Here is a 15,019-nt window from a genome sequence, read left to right as displayed (position 1 = left end):
GCTGCTAATCAGGGGATTTTGAGGGAGTGAATCTGCCACACGTGGCGTCACCTGTGCTAAGACGTTCCGAGAGGCCGGAAAATATACCACTGGGGAGAGTGGGAGACGGTCTGCTCTCATTTAAAGTCTCCCTTAAAGCAGTGACATCTCAGCACTCTCTCCCGCAGTTCCTTGAGTTCCCAAGTACGCAGCCCAGCTTTGGATCTGAACAGGTTTGGTTTGAGCTGAAAAGGCCCAGTGTTGAGTCTCCGTGAGAGTCTGAGAGTCACTCTGTGAGGGTGGCCATTTTGAAGGGAACGTGCTTCCCAGAATGGAGGAGGGCCTCATGCTGTCGTGCCAGCCTGGTCCCCAGATTCGCTGTGTGAGAGTATTTTTTTTGCAGGGAACGTGCTCTCCAAATTGGAGCACTGCACGCTGACAGGCAGGCCACCTCCTCACCAGAGATACTGTCCAGGGTACAATGTGGTTATTGTTTGATGTGGCTGTGAACACCACTCCCCACACTAATCCCCACCATGCACACCCCATTTCTGTGCATCTTGTTTCCTTTGACATTGGCCCTGTGTCGTGGAGTCACCGGGACGATGCTCTGGAACTACTCCCTATGAAGTGAGCCAGGACTCTGGGGGATCCTCCTCTCTCTGAGCATATTGTCTCCAGGGCAAGAAGCTTACACAGCTTTGACCTTCTGGGTCTGACCTCAGAGCATTCAGCATCCCCTTCCACACTGTACTCTTCCCGCAGCGAGTCCGCCCGGGCGGGGCTCCTGGGGAAGCCAGAGGGTCCTGCACCCCAACTCCGCAGTCAGACGTGACTCTCAGCCAGCCAGTAAAACAGAAGGTTTTTTAGTTGACAGGAACACAGCATAGGGCAGAACTTGTTAGTACAGAAATCAGTGACTTTCAGCCAAGTCTATCTTGTGGGGAGGAGAGCCCAGAGCCAGGGCTCTGGTCCTCTCCCCTGCGCCCCAAGCCAGCTGAGACTGACTCGCTTCCAGCTGGAGCAGCCCCCGCAAAAGTCACACACCCTTATTCCCACCACCTAGACATTGGTGCAATACACAGGGAAACTGAGGCACACACCGCATTCATGCAATAAGACTCACAAAGGCTCACATACAACCTAACAAGGGGAAATCCCCACTACGTCGCACCCTACCCTGCTTTCGTGCATGATCTCCTAATTCCAGGGATAGGCCCCAGAGCAGCTGGCCCTGAGCGGGGCAGGGGAGGACTGGCACGAGCGTAGTGCGGGGGAGGAGTTGTCCCTGGCACAGCTAGCTAGCAGCAGGGAGTTATGCCGGGAGTGGTCAGTGCTGAGGTGGATGTTTTTGTGGTTGCAGATGCCAGTGCAGTTCAAGGATGTGGCTGTGACTCTGGCTGAGGCAGAGTGGTTGCTGTTGGATGAGGAGCAGAGGCAGCTGTATGGGACTGTCATGCAGGAGACTTACCGGAGCATTAGCTCACTGGGTTAGTTGGGTGATTATCCAAACTTCTCGCCTCATGTGGAAGCTCTGGGCAGAGCTGACTGGAAAATCGTAAATCTTTTCCACCGAAAAATTGTTTTGAAAGAAACTAAAAATATTTTTTTCACAAATATTTCAAGTTTTCCAACAAGAACCAAATTGTCTGTCTCTGTTTTTTTTTCCCCCATTTTTTCCTTTCTCTCTCACATGATTTTTACTGTTTTGGTACTGGGGGAATAAAGGAAAAATGAGAGAGGAAAAAACAAAAACTGGAAACTCTTTTGTTGAAAAGTAGATCTTTTTTACATGGAAATAAAGTCTGTTTTTCATCCAAAAATTTTGTCAAACAAAAAAATGTTGACTAGCTCTGGCTGTGGGTAGAGCTGGACAGAAAATGGAGATTTTTTTCCCATGGAAAGTTTCAGTGGAAACTAATTTTTGTTTTGGGTTTTGTATAAATTTTCAGTGAAAAAAACAAAAAATGTTGAGCAAAGCAGAAAATTTCCACTCATTTTTTTTGTTCAATGTCCCAGTTTTAGTTGAAAATAAAGTTTGGATGGCTAGTCTTTGAGCAGTTCCCTTGGTGAGTTCTCTGCTATGCCCAGGTCTGGCGGGCTCCTGGTAGCACAGTGAGGAACCAGAATTTTTGGCTTGTGAGACAGTTCGCTTTTCTAAAATTCAGACAACAAAGTCAGAAATTAGAAATTTCCCATGGAACTGAAATATTTGAAAAATTCTGTGTCAGAAGAACCAAAATTGAATTTATAAACATCTCTCAGGAAGCCAGCCAATCTTGCAGCTTCATGATTTTCACTGAAACTGTTGTGTTGGAAAATTTTTCACACATCTCTAGTTGCAGGCTATTCCCTGGTCTCTTGGGGTCCTGGTGGGAGGTGACGTGAGAATCCCAGGCTAACCTTTGCACCCCTTGTTTTCAAGGAGACTGAGAAACACAGTACATAAAGCATAGGTCTGCTCCAAACTTTCCCATCAAAATTATTTTCTATGGAAATTGGATTTTTCAACAAAACTGACATTTTCACAAAAACTTTCCATCAAATATGTTGTGTGTCCACTGCTGAAAACCCCCAATGTGTGTGTATTCATCAAAAGCCTGAAAAGGTTAAAAAAAAAAAAAGACACCCCCCCCCCTTTTAATCAAAATTTTTTTTAAAAGTAATTTCATGAGCACCTCTGTGATGGGCTAGAAGCAAGAATCGCTGGGTGGCCTGGGTTATGCAGGAGCAAGTCTGGTCAAAACTCCAAATTTCTGTTTCGTTTTGACATTTAAAAATTTGTTTTCACCCTGAATCAGAACAAAACCAAATATTCTTGTAATTTCCCATGAAACAGAAATTCTAAAAATTATTGTTTTAAAATGTGTTTTATTTTCATTTTTATATTATTTGTACATTATTTCATGACATACGGTGCACATTAGGACGTGCCCTCTCATGTCATGATTTGTAATCTCATGACATAATAGTCAAAATATTTATTTATTTAATAGACTAAGGCAGGGGTCTCCAATGCTCTGCCTGTGGGCACAATGGTGCCCCCTGGGGCAGTTGTGTGCGCCGCCGAAATGCCGCCGCCGAGCGCGGCCTCAGGAGAACCACCCGCTGAAATGCTGCCGAGAAGTGTTGCTACTTCTCGGCGGCATTTCGGAGGCGAGGATTCTTTCCGCTGCCGCTTCTCGGAGGCATTTCGGCAGTGGGGTGTTTGGCGCCCACCACAGTCTTTTGGGAATAGGAACGTGCTATTCCCACAGGAAGGTTGGGGACCACTGCACTAAGGGCTGTGACTGCTTAGTACAGATTAAAACATCTTGACTTATTTTCTAGATCAAAATGTCTATTTATGTTGCAGGGAAACAGTTTGATACCTGTGGAATTAACATGATGTAAATCTTGGAGCTATCATGACGTTCTCTCTGTTCTACCCCTTCCCCCACCCTATGTTTTGTCTATTTAGATAATGTTACCACATTGTTTCCTTGTATTCCTCCGTCTGTCTGTATAGATCTGTTGTCTCTTGTCATGTACTAGACTATGAGCTCTTTCGGGTACACACTGTTTATTTGTTGTGTGTTTGTACAGCGCCTGGCGCAATAGGGTCCTGCTCCACGACTGGGTCTCCACCATAACACAAATAACAAATAAATAAGAAACCGCAGCACAAACCGGAGACACTTTGAACTATGTTCTGTGATGCACTGCTCATAATGTAAACAATGTAATTTAGAAAATATTCAAAACGACATTTATTTTGCAGTATTTGCATTTTTATATTTTCCAAAGAATGTTCATTTTGAAAATTATTTGCTTGTGTGAAAAATTTCCTTTAGTTGAAATGGCATTGTCCAAAGGAAACATTTTTTTGTAGAATTTTACCCAACCGGCTCAGTGCAGGAGGCCAAACTGTCTGGATAGAATGGGCCTTGCTGGCCTTTGAACCTGTGATGCCGTCCTGGGGTTCTCTATCTGAGTACACGCATGCCCACACACACTCGCTGCCTGTACTCCCTGCCTGCCTGAGCTGGGGTTCGAACCTGTGACTCCACCCCAGAGTTCCTAAAAGGGCCTAGTCCCTGTCCGAGTACATCCGCATGCATGGTCTGTATTTTCTGCGTGTGTGAGCTTGGGGTTCCTGCTCCAGCGGAGAGCGCTCTGGTCTGGCTCTGGGGGTTCAGAGTTGTCACCGTTGGGTTGTGCCTGCCCCTCCTCCCACTGGTTGTCCCACTTCCACATCGTCCCCTCCCCAGCAGAGAGGGACTTTTGTACCAAGCCCTGGGGCTCGCTGATTGCGCCCTCATTGCTTCTTTTCTTTTCCCCATTGGCAGGTTGTCCGGTTCGCAAACCCACCCTGATCTCTCAGTTGGAGCGAGGGGAGGAGCCATGCATCCCAGATCCCCCAGCCCCTGAGAAGCAGGAGACCCAGAGGGACGTCCCAACAGGTGAGGGATGAATCAGCCAGCTCAGAAAGCAAAATCCTGGGATCCCAGCCACAAGTTCCCATGGCAGTGCCTCCTGACTATGTCTGCTGAGCCAGAAAAGGCAGAGCTTAGCCACAGAGCCAGGAGCTCCTGCAGCCCTGCCCCACAGCCAGATCCACTGAGCCTTGGAGGAAGGCAGAATCAAGACATGCTCTGCCTTTCCTTTCCACTCCTCACCACGGTGAATCCAGGTGTGAGACACTCACCGTCACCACTTCCACGCTACTGTTACTCTGACATCCACCAGGCTTGGCTGTGCACAGAGATTCAGCAGTGCAGATAGCTGCATGATCGGGAAGTGTGGCCTGGTGCTTAATTGCTGGCCTTGGATGCTGAAGACCTAACTTCTGTTTGACCTCTGACACAGACTCCCCCTGTGACATTGGGCAAGTCATTTAGTCCCTGTGTGTGTCAGTTCCCATCTGTACACTGGGGATAACAGCCTTGCTCTGCCTCCCAGGAATGCATGTGGATAAACACATTAAGGATTGTGAGGTGCCTACATACTATGGTGCTGGGGCCTGTCAATACCAGAGACAGATAGACATTTAGAATCTTAGGATTGGAAGAGACCTCAGGAGGTCATCTAGTCTAACCCCCTGCTCAAAGCAGGACCAATCCCCAACTAAATCATCCCAGAGAGGGCTTTGTCAAGCCTGCCCTTAAAAACCTCAAAGGATAAAGATTCCACCACCTCCCTAGGTAACCCATTCCAGTGCTTCACCACCCTCCTAGTGAAAAAGTTTTTCCGAATATCCAACCTAGACCTCCCCCACTGCAACTTGAGACATTGCTCCTCGTTCTGTCATCTGCCACCACTGAGAACAGTCTAGATCCATCCTCTTTGGAACCCCCTTTCAGGTAGTTGAAAGCAGCTATCAAATCCCCCCTCATTCTTCTCTTCTTCAGATTAAACAATCCCAGTTCCCTCAGCCTCTCCTCATAAGTCATGTGTTCCAGTCCCCTAATCATTTTTGTTACCCTCCACTGGACTCTTTCCAATTTTTCCACACCCTTCTTGTAGTGTGGGGCCCAAAACTGGACACAGTACTCCTCACCAATGCTGAATAGAGGGGAATGATCACATCCCTCGATCTGCTGGCAATGCCCCTACATATACAGTCCAAAATGCTCTTAGCCTTCTTGGCAACAAGGGCACACTGTTGACTCATATCCAGCTTCTTGTCCACTGTAACCCCTAGCTCCTTTTCTGCAGAACTGCTGCCTAACTATTCGGTCCCTAGTTTGTAGCAACGCATGGGATTCTTCCATCCTAAGTGCAGGACTCTGCACTTATCCTTGTTAAAACTCATCAGATTTCTTTTGGCCCAATCCTCTAATTTGTCTAGGGCCGTTTGTATCCTATCCCTACCCTCCAGCGTATCCACCACTCCTCCCAGTTTAGTGTCATCTGCAAACTTGCTGAGGGTGCAATCCACACCATCCTCCAGATCATTTATGAAGATATTGAACAAAACCGGCCCCAGGACCGACCCTTGGGGCACTCCGCTTGATACTGGCTGCCAACTAGACATGGAGCCATTGGTCACTACCCGTTGAGCCCCATGATCTAGCCAGATTTCTATCAACCTTATAGTCCATTCACCCAGCCTATACTTCTTTAACTTGCTGGCTAGAATACTGCAGGAGACCATATCAAAAAACTTTGCTAAAGTCAAGGATTAACACATCCGCTGCTTTCCCCTCATCCACAGAGCCAGTTATCTCAGCAAAGAAGGCAATTAGGTTAGTCAGGGCATGACTTGTCCTTGGTGAATCCATGCTGACTGTTCCTGATCACTTTCCTCTCCTCTAAGTGCTTCAAAATTGATTCCTTGAGGACCTGCTCCACGATTTTTCCAGGGACCGAGGTGAGGCTAACTGGCCTGTAGTTCCCCGGATCCTTCTTCTTCCCTTTTTTAAAGATGGGCACTACATTAGCCTTTTTCCAGTCATCCGGGACTTCCCCCGATTGCCATGAGTTTTCAAAGATAATAGCCAATGGCTCTGCAATCACATCCGCCAACTCCGTTAGCACTCTCAGATACAGCGCATCTGGCCCCATGGACTTGTGCTCATCCAGCTTTTCTAAATAGTCTTGAACCACTTCTTTCTCCACAGAGGGCTGATCATCTCCTCCCCATACTGTGCTGCCCAGTGCAGTAGTCTGGGAGCTGACTTTGTTTGTGAAGGCAGAGGTGAAAAAAAAAAGCATTGAGTACATTAGCTTTTTCCATGTCCTCTGTCACTAGGTTGCCTCCCCCATTCAGTAAGGGGCCCACACTTTCCTTGATCACCTTCTTGTTGCTAACATAGCTGAAGAAATCCTTCTTGTTACTCTTAACATCCCTTGCTAGCTGCAACTCCAGTTGTGATTTGGCCTTCCTGATTTCTCTCCTGCATGCCTGAGCAATATTTTTATACTCCTCCCTGGTCATTTGTCCAGTCTTCCACTTCTTGTAAGCTTCTTTTTTGTGTTTAAGTTCAGCAAGGATTTCACTGTTAAGCCAAGCTGGTTGCCTGCAGTATTTGCTATTCTTTCTACACATCAGGATGGTTTGTTCCTCCAACCTCAATAAGGATTCTTTAAAATACAGTCAGCTCTCCTAGACTCCTTTCTCCTTCATGTTATTCTCCCAGGGGATCCTGCCCATCAGTTCCCTGAGGGAGTCAAAGTCTGCTTTTCTGAAGTCCAGGGTCCGTATTCTGTTGCTCTCCTTTCTTCCTTGTGTGAGGATCCTGAACTCGACCATCTCATGGTCACTGCCTCCCAGGTTACCATCCATTTTTGCTTCCCCTACTAATTCTTCTGGTTTGCGAGCAGCAGGTCAAGAAGAGCTCTGCCCCAGCTGGTTCCTCCAGACCAGGGGTGGCCAACCTGAGCCCGAGAAGGAGCTAGAATTTACCAATGTACATTGCCAAAGAGCCACAGTAATAAGTCAGCAGCCCCCCATCAGCTCCAGCACCTCCCACCCACCGGCAGCCCCACTAATCAGCGCCTCTCCCTCCCTCCCCGCACCACCCAATCAGCTGTTTCATGGTGTGCAGGAGGCTCTGGAGGGGAAGGGGGGAGGAGCGAGGGCATGGCAGGCTCAGAGGAGGGGGTGGGAAGGGGTGGAGTGGGGGCAGGGCCTGTGGCAGAGCCAGGGGTTGAGCAGTGAGCACCCCCCGGCACAGCTTCATACCGGAGCTCTGAGCAGTCATGCTGCTCTCTTACATACAGTGCAACTCCCCCACCTTTTCTGCCCTGCCTGTCCTTCCTGAACAGTTTCTATCCACCCATGATAGTACTCCAGTCATGTGAGTTATCCCACCAAGTCTCTGTTATTCCAATCACATCATAATTGCTTGACTGTGCCAGGACTTTCAGTTCTCCCTGCTCGTTTCCCAGGCTTCTTGCATTTGTGTATACTATAATATAACCTGTGTCTGTTAAACAGCTGCACTGGGCCGTGTGGACATCGTTGTTCTGGTTTTAACCAAGTTTGTTTTGGTTCAGTTCCATGCAAGTGGAAATAGGTTAAGGGTAAGCCAAAGTAGGCACCTCCAGGTGGCAGTTTGCCCTGGTTTAGATAACGGGGTTACTTTGGAGCTGGCTGGAGATTTTTTCCATAACAAAGTGACGATTTGCCGAATTTGAAATGTTCCATAGAGACATCTCAGTTCTGACAGAATTTGGGCTGAAAGCAGGCTGGGGACTGACAGAAACCTGCCTGGTGTCTTGCCAGCTAGCCCCTCCCCAGCGCTTCAGCAGCTCCCCAGGAGGGCTGCCCCTGGCCTGGGGTTTCTGAACTACAGAGGCGCCAGGAATCTGGAAACACTGGGATACCCGGCTCCCAAGCTCCCAGGGCCATCAGCAGCTGGCCTGGTGGCTGCCCCGGAGCGGGGGCTCCTAGGCACTTCCTGACAGGTTTCAGAGTAACAGCCGTGTTAGTCTGTATTCGCAAAAAGAAAAGGAGGACTTGTGGCACCTTAGAGACTAACCAATTTATCTGAGCATGAGCTTTCGTGAGCTACAGCTCACTTCATCGGATGCATCCTGTGGTGGGAGGGATACTGTGCATCCGATGAAGTGAGCTGTAGCTCACGAAAGCTTATGCTCAAATAAATTGGTTAGTCTCTAAGGTGCCACAAGTCCTCCTTTTCTTTAGGCACTTCCTGACTCCACGGCACCTGCCTGGACGGGCAGTCGGGAATCCCAGGGAGCACATTTCATTTCACACACACAAACATTCCTGCAGCTCAGTGTCCCAAAGGAAGTATTGCGGGGTCCAAGTTGTGGGGGAAATTTCCAGTTTTTGTTTTTTGTGCCAATTCAGGACAAACTTTTTTCCAAAAACTCAAATATTTTTGTGAACTTTGAATTCCACGTTCCAGCCAGTGTTAGTTTAGATCCCTCTGCTGGCTTCCCCCTGCACCTGGGGTCCGGCTCACGCACCACTTCTCCCTTGGTCCCCGCAGACACCGGGAGGGGGCTGGATGCTGAGGAGCTGGCTGTGCCGCACCACGGGGAGGTGGAGGCACCTGTCAAAGCAGCTCCAACACCCAAGGCTTCACCAAGATGGCCCAAGAGGAAAGCGCCCCAGAGCCCAGGCCGGAAGAGAAAGAAACCCTCTCTGGAAGGAGAAGAGCCAGAAGCCCCCTCTGAGGGTGGGAAACAGCAGCTCCCCACCTGTCCCATGTCCATGCAACAGCCGCTTCCTTCTGTGCGCATGCAAAAGCCTTTCCGTCCTGTACGCAGGAAACAGCCACCCCCACCCCTGCGCCGGGAACAGCCTGTCCCTCCCGTGCGCAGGGAACAGCAGCCCTCCACTCTTGGCAGGGAACAGCCTGTCCCTCCCCTGAGCAGGGAACAGCTGCCCTCCACTCCTGGCAGGGAACATCCATCCCCTCCTATGCACAAGGAACAGCCACTGTCTCCTCTGTGCATTGAACAGCTGCTTCCTGCCCTGCACAGGACACAGCCACACCCCACTCTCAGGCAGGCACAGCAGCCCCCTCTGTCATTGCCCATTAATTCCTGCCGCAGGACCCTGTTCATGGGAGGCTCCCCCACTAGTAAGAGCCTGCCCCAGTCTGAGAGGTGCAACCAGTGCCCTGAGTGTGGCCGGGGCTTCAGGCAGAGCTCAGACCTGCAGCGGCACCGGCGTGTCCACACGGGAGAAAAGCCTTTCCACTGCCCAGTGTGTGAGAAGAGCTTCCGGCTGCAGTCCAACCTGATCGTACACCACCGCACGCACACCGGGGAGCGGCCCTACCAGTGCGGGGAGTGCGGCCGGGCCTTCTCGCAGAGCTCCAGCCTCCGGACCCACAGCAAGATCCATCTGGGCCAGAAACCCTATGTTTGCTCTGTGTGCGGCAAGAGCTTCCACCACAGCTCCAACCTCATCCTCCACCAGCGCACCCACACCGGCGAGCGGCCCTACGAGTGCAGCGTCTGCACCAAGCGCTTCAGCGATCGCTCCACCCTGGTGCAGCACCGGCGCGTCCACACTGGTGAGCGCCCCTACGCCTGCTCCGAGTGCGGCAAGTGCTTCAGCCAGGCCTCACACCTGGTCAAACACCGACGCACCCACGCGGGCCCCTGCACCGTGCTGGCCAGGGACACAGCTGTCCCCCAAAACAGGCCTGGCACAGGGGAGAAGAGAGATGCTCCTAGACACAGACCAGACCGTGGGGTGGAAAGAGCCGCCCCCAGAGACTGGCCAGCCGAGGACAGAGATCCTCCCAGACATGGGCTGAGAATGGGGGATGAGAGAGCCACTCCCCAAAATGGCCCTGGCACCAGGGAGGAGAGAGACACTCCCAGGCATGGGCTGGGCACAGGGCAGGAAAAACAGCATGGAAAGATGTGCAGTCTCTGAAAGATGTTTTGGCAAGGGAGAAGGAGAGAGAGGCCTCAAAAGAGACATCAGCCACAAGGAAGGACACAGCTACCTCCAGTCACACACCGGGCATAGGTATGGAGAAAGCAGCGACAAAAAATCATGTTGGCCACAGGGAAGGAAAGGTTGACCCCCAAACCTCGGGCCAATGAGAGGAGACCTGCCCCTCAAAATGGGCTGGGCACGGGGGAGAACAGAGCCACACCAGACAATACCCCAAAAAGCTACAACAAAAGAGGCACCAGCTGTGGATGAGGAGAGAGCTGCCTTGGAAGATGCACTGAGGGCGGCGAAGAACGAAGCAGCAACAAAAGATGCTTCAACAGAGGGGGAGAAGAGAGAGGCCTCAAGAGAGATGCTGGCCACGGGGAAGGGGAGATCCACCCCCAAACCTGCACTGGCCACGGGGAAGGGGAGAGCCTCCTTGAAACGTGCTCCAGGTACACAAGAGCCCAGACTTCAGTGGAGCCTTCTCATGTCACTGCATGGTATGGAGAGGAATGATTCATGGGGGGCAGAGACTGTGGGGAGCCCTGTCACTGAGCAGTAGGGTTGGGGATGGCTCATAGGAACATGCATTAAGCTGGGGGTTCTCAGATCAGGTGTGAAACCCCATCAATGTGCAGGAGGGAAGTAATGCCAATGCCATAGGCTCACACTTAAGCAGCGACGGAGAAGCTGGCCTGGCATGGGATGCACTCACAGCTCGGAGAGGACAGGCAGCACGAAGGCACTTCGGGCACCACCGAGAAGCTCCGCTGGACCCGGAGCTGGTGGTGTGAATGGCTGGCACTTAACATGCAACCACAGAAATATGTTCAGGTTCTTGCCAAAAATGGTCTGCTATCAGATGTTTGGTTTTCCGACGGAAAGTAGCTCTGTAGTGCAGTGAGTGGATGTCCCCTCCCCGAGTCCCCCAGAGCACAATTGTAGAGGCCTCCAGGATGAGTGGGGACAATGTTACAGAGGTGGCAAAAGGGACTGTCATGGCGTCACTCACCACACTGGAGCCTCCTGCTGGGCGTTTTGGGAATTAGCTCAGTCCCAGTGGGTGCGCCCTTGGGTGGTGGTGGGTCTCCTGCCCTCGTCTCCACCTGCAGGCCCCTTATGACCCGTTAAGCTCTACTTCGTGGCACAGCTCTCCGGCTGTGTCACCATCCGGTTCCCCCATTCCGGGGAACTCCTCCAACAAGAGTTCAGCCACTCCTCCCAGTGGCTTGGCAGTCCACAGCCGGGGCGCTCCCTCTGCAGCTAGTGGGGGAGGGGGGCCTAGGCCCACCCACTGCTCCGGGCCCCAGCCCAGGGACCCTGCAAACAGCAGCTTCCTGCTGACTTGTCCTTCCAACCCATTGTCTCTAGTCCCAGGGCCACTTCCCCACAGCCTCAGTTCCTTCTGCTCCTGCATGGCTCCAGCTCCTTTGCCCTCTTCCCAGGGCCTCGAGCCTATAAGTCCTGGCAGCCCATCAGGAGCTCTCCCTAGCTCCCCTGGTCCCTGCTAGCACCTGCCCTTCCCCAGGTGCTGATCTCTCTGTAGCCCTCTAGGAAACCAGTCTTCTCCCTAAGGCTCCCTGCAGCAGACTTGGCAGGATCTCCTGTTGCTCTGTGGTCTCAATTGCTGTCTCCCCTTTGTACTATCCTGAGAACCTCCCAAGTAGTTCCCCATCCTGCTCCAGAGTCCCTCTCCCCCATCCACCCTTGCACAGGGCCCTGGTGCCCTGCTGGCATGGAAAGAACCCAGATGTAGGCCAGTCCCTGAGCTGTGGGGACTGGATTTCTTTTTTTAAAAGATATGTTCTAGTTCAAAAAGAATTATTCTGGGTGTTTTATGGCCAGTGTTATATAGGAGCTCAGATTATATGATCACAATGGTCCCCTTCTGGCCTTGGAATCTATGAAGCTATTAACAAAATTGGAAATGGTGCAGAGAAGAACCACAAAAAATTATTTGAGAGCTGGAGAAACTGCCTTACAATGAGAAAATTAAAGAGCTCAATCTGTTAACTTGATTACAGTATACCTTCACAGGAGAACATACTGGGTAGTAAAGGGCTGTTTAATCTGGTGGAGAATGGCAGAACAAAAAAGAAGCAATGACTGGAAGAGGAAGCCAGATACATTTGAATTTGAAATAAATCACCACTTTAACAGTGAGAAGGATTAGCCAGTGGGATAAACTCCCAAGGGAAAAGATGGATTCTGCATGGAATTTTCATGTCTTTAAATCCAGACTGGGTGCCTTTCTGGAAGAGGCATTAGCCAAACACAGGGGCTCAATATAGGGGTAACTAAGTGGAATTCTATGGCCTGTGACATACGGGAGGTCAGACTGGAGGATCTAATGGTCTCTTCTGGTCTTAACCTCTATGACAATCCACATATCTCCACTTCAAGAGAGGATGGAGCCTAAATCAGAGCCTGCACAGATGCTTACCTAACAGCCAGGACATTGATGAAGTCTTTCCCTCCTTGGGGAAGCTCTGAAGGCTGATGGAGCCTGAGTTCCAACTAATGCTCACCCCACAGCCAGGATGTTGATGGGGTCTTTCCCACTCTGGGGGATTCTCTGCTTATTGGTTTATCAATTTATCAACATCCTTCTTGAATTGTGGGCACCAGAACTGGACGCAGCATTTCAGCAGCAGTCGCACCAGGGCCAAGTCATTTTCCAAGTTTCAACGATTTCTATGTTTAGTTTTCACGAAAACTCAGGCTCACAGAAATAAAGCAAATGCAAGCAACACGTTCACAGCTTTATTATTGAGTTCTTCATACTCTCCTTTAACTGAAATCCTGGTTTGGTAGCATGTGATCACTTGACAATTTAAGAGATTTTCTTGAGCTGAGATGCTTAAAGTTGGAATGGAGTCAGCTGTTCCCAAGAACCAGTTTAGAATCCATTTGGTATCTGGAGATTCATGTTCAACTCCAGGAATATATTAATCAAAATGGAAATACAATCCATAGAAATGAGTTGATATTTGGTCTTTAGTAGCATTTTGATCACTTTCACTCTTTAAAAAGCTGGACTGGAAACAACGGAACTATTTCAGTAATTTCCTTTTCAGTGTGGCTTCTTCCTGAGTCTCCTGACTTGCTCTTTCATATTGAGTATATTTGTATTCCTCCCTTGAAGTGTTCGGTTCTGCGCATTCAATTTGCCAAATACGTCCACCAGGTAAGTGATCATAGTCAAGAAATCCATATTACACACATACCTGCAAGATGTGAAGATGCATTGTAACACTTTCCCATGTGACAACTCCACTGTGAAACAGAAGCAAAGAGGGGTCAGAACCCATCTCCACACAGCATACTAGGGAGATATGATTGCTCTCTATAAATACATCAGAGGTATAAATGCCAGGGAGGGAGAGGAGTTATTTAAGTTAAGCACCAGTGTGGACACAAGAGCAAATGGATATAAACGGGCCATCAACAAGTTTAGGCTTGAAATTAGGTGAAGATTTCTAACCAGCTGAGGAGTGAAGTTCTGGAACAGCCTTCCAAGGGGAGCAGTGGGGGCAAAAAACCCTAACTGGCTTCACAACTGAGCCTGATCAGTTTATGGAGGGCATGGTATGATGAAACTGCCTACAATGGCATGTAGCTGATGTGCGACTGCTAGTAGAAAATATCTCCAATGGCCAGTGATAGGACGTTAGAGTGGGAGGGCTCTGAGTTACTTACAGAGAATTCTTTCCCAGGTGTCAGGCTGCTGGATCTTGCCCACATGCTCAGGGTCTAACTGATCATCATATTTGGGGTCAGGAAGGGATTTTCCCCCGGTCAGATTGGCGGAGGCTCTGGGTTGGGTTTTTTTTTTCCTTCCTCTGCAGCATGGGGCACAGGTCACTTGCAGGTTTAAACTAGTGTAAATGATGGATTCTCTGTAACTTGAAGTCTTTAAATCATGATTTGAGGCCTTCAGTAACTCAGCCAGAGGTTAGGGGTCTATTACAGAAGTGGGTGGGTGAGGTTCTGTGGCCTGCAAAGTGCAGGAGGTCAGGCTAGATGATCATGATGGTCCCTTCTGACATTAAAGTCTATGAGTCTATCCACTATGAATTTATCAAGGATCTTGACTATTTCCTCATTGGTTGTTCAGGTTGGGATTTCTTTGCAAAACAAAAGTTATTCAGCTATTGTACTTGCTGTGACAAATCTCATATATGACAGAAGCTGAGCCATGTTGTCTGTGGATGTGGATTCATCAAGCGGCAGTGCAAAATATTTATTCTTCTTAACTTGCTCTATTGACTGGTCCTGACATTTTCTGCAAAGCCATCAATGCATTGACAGATAATATCACTTGAAATAGGAATGGTTTTCAGTGCCATGGCTGCTTGTTCCCCAATCTTAATTCGACACATCTATTGCTGCTGGGAGTACAAGGGTCTCGCCAATGGTGTGTGCTTGTTTGTATTCTGCAATTCACATACTGTCAAGGTTCCTTCCCCACTCTGAACTCTAGGGTACAGATGTGGGGACCTGCGTGAAAACCTCCTAAGTTTACTTTTACCAGCTTAGGTTAAAACTTCCCCAAGGTACAAACTATTTTACCTTTTGCCCTTGGACTTTATTGCTGCCACCACCAAACGTCTAACCAATATATTACTGGGAAAGAGTCCGTTTGGAAACGTCTTTCCCCCCAAAATCCTCCCAACCCTTATACCC

At 49.6% G+C, this 15,019-nt stretch overlaps 1 protein-coding gene across 2 annotated transcripts in view; it reads left to right on the top strand.

Moving 5' to 3' along the window:
* The window catches only part of LOC140913651 (uncharacterized), a 31,798-nt gene extending 18,594 nt beyond the window's left edge, over positions 1 to 13,204 (top strand). For both annotated transcript variants that reach the window (XM_073350400.1, XM_073350401.1), the window contains exons 4-6: positions 1,343 to 1,469; positions 4,308 to 4,421; positions 8,922 to 13,204. In XM_073350400.1, coding sequence (XP_073206501.1) covers positions 1,343 to 1,469; positions 4,308 to 4,421; positions 8,922 to 10,324 — 1,644 coding nt within the window. In that variant the 3' untranslated portion in view covers positions 10,325 to 13,204. The remainder of the gene's footprint in view (positions 1 to 1,342; positions 1,470 to 4,307; positions 4,422 to 8,921) is intronic.
* The last annotated feature ends 1,815 nt before the right edge of the window (positions 13,205 to 15,019 follow it).

Source organism: Lepidochelys kempii, chromosome 6, assembly GCF_965140265.1.
Source record: "Lepidochelys kempii isolate rLepKem1 chromosome 6, rLepKem1.hap2, whole genome shotgun sequence".
Classification (NCBI taxonomy): domain Eukaryota; kingdom Metazoa; phylum Chordata; order Testudines; family Cheloniidae; genus Lepidochelys; species Lepidochelys kempii.
This window is presented reverse-complemented; position numbering and strand designations above follow the sequence as displayed.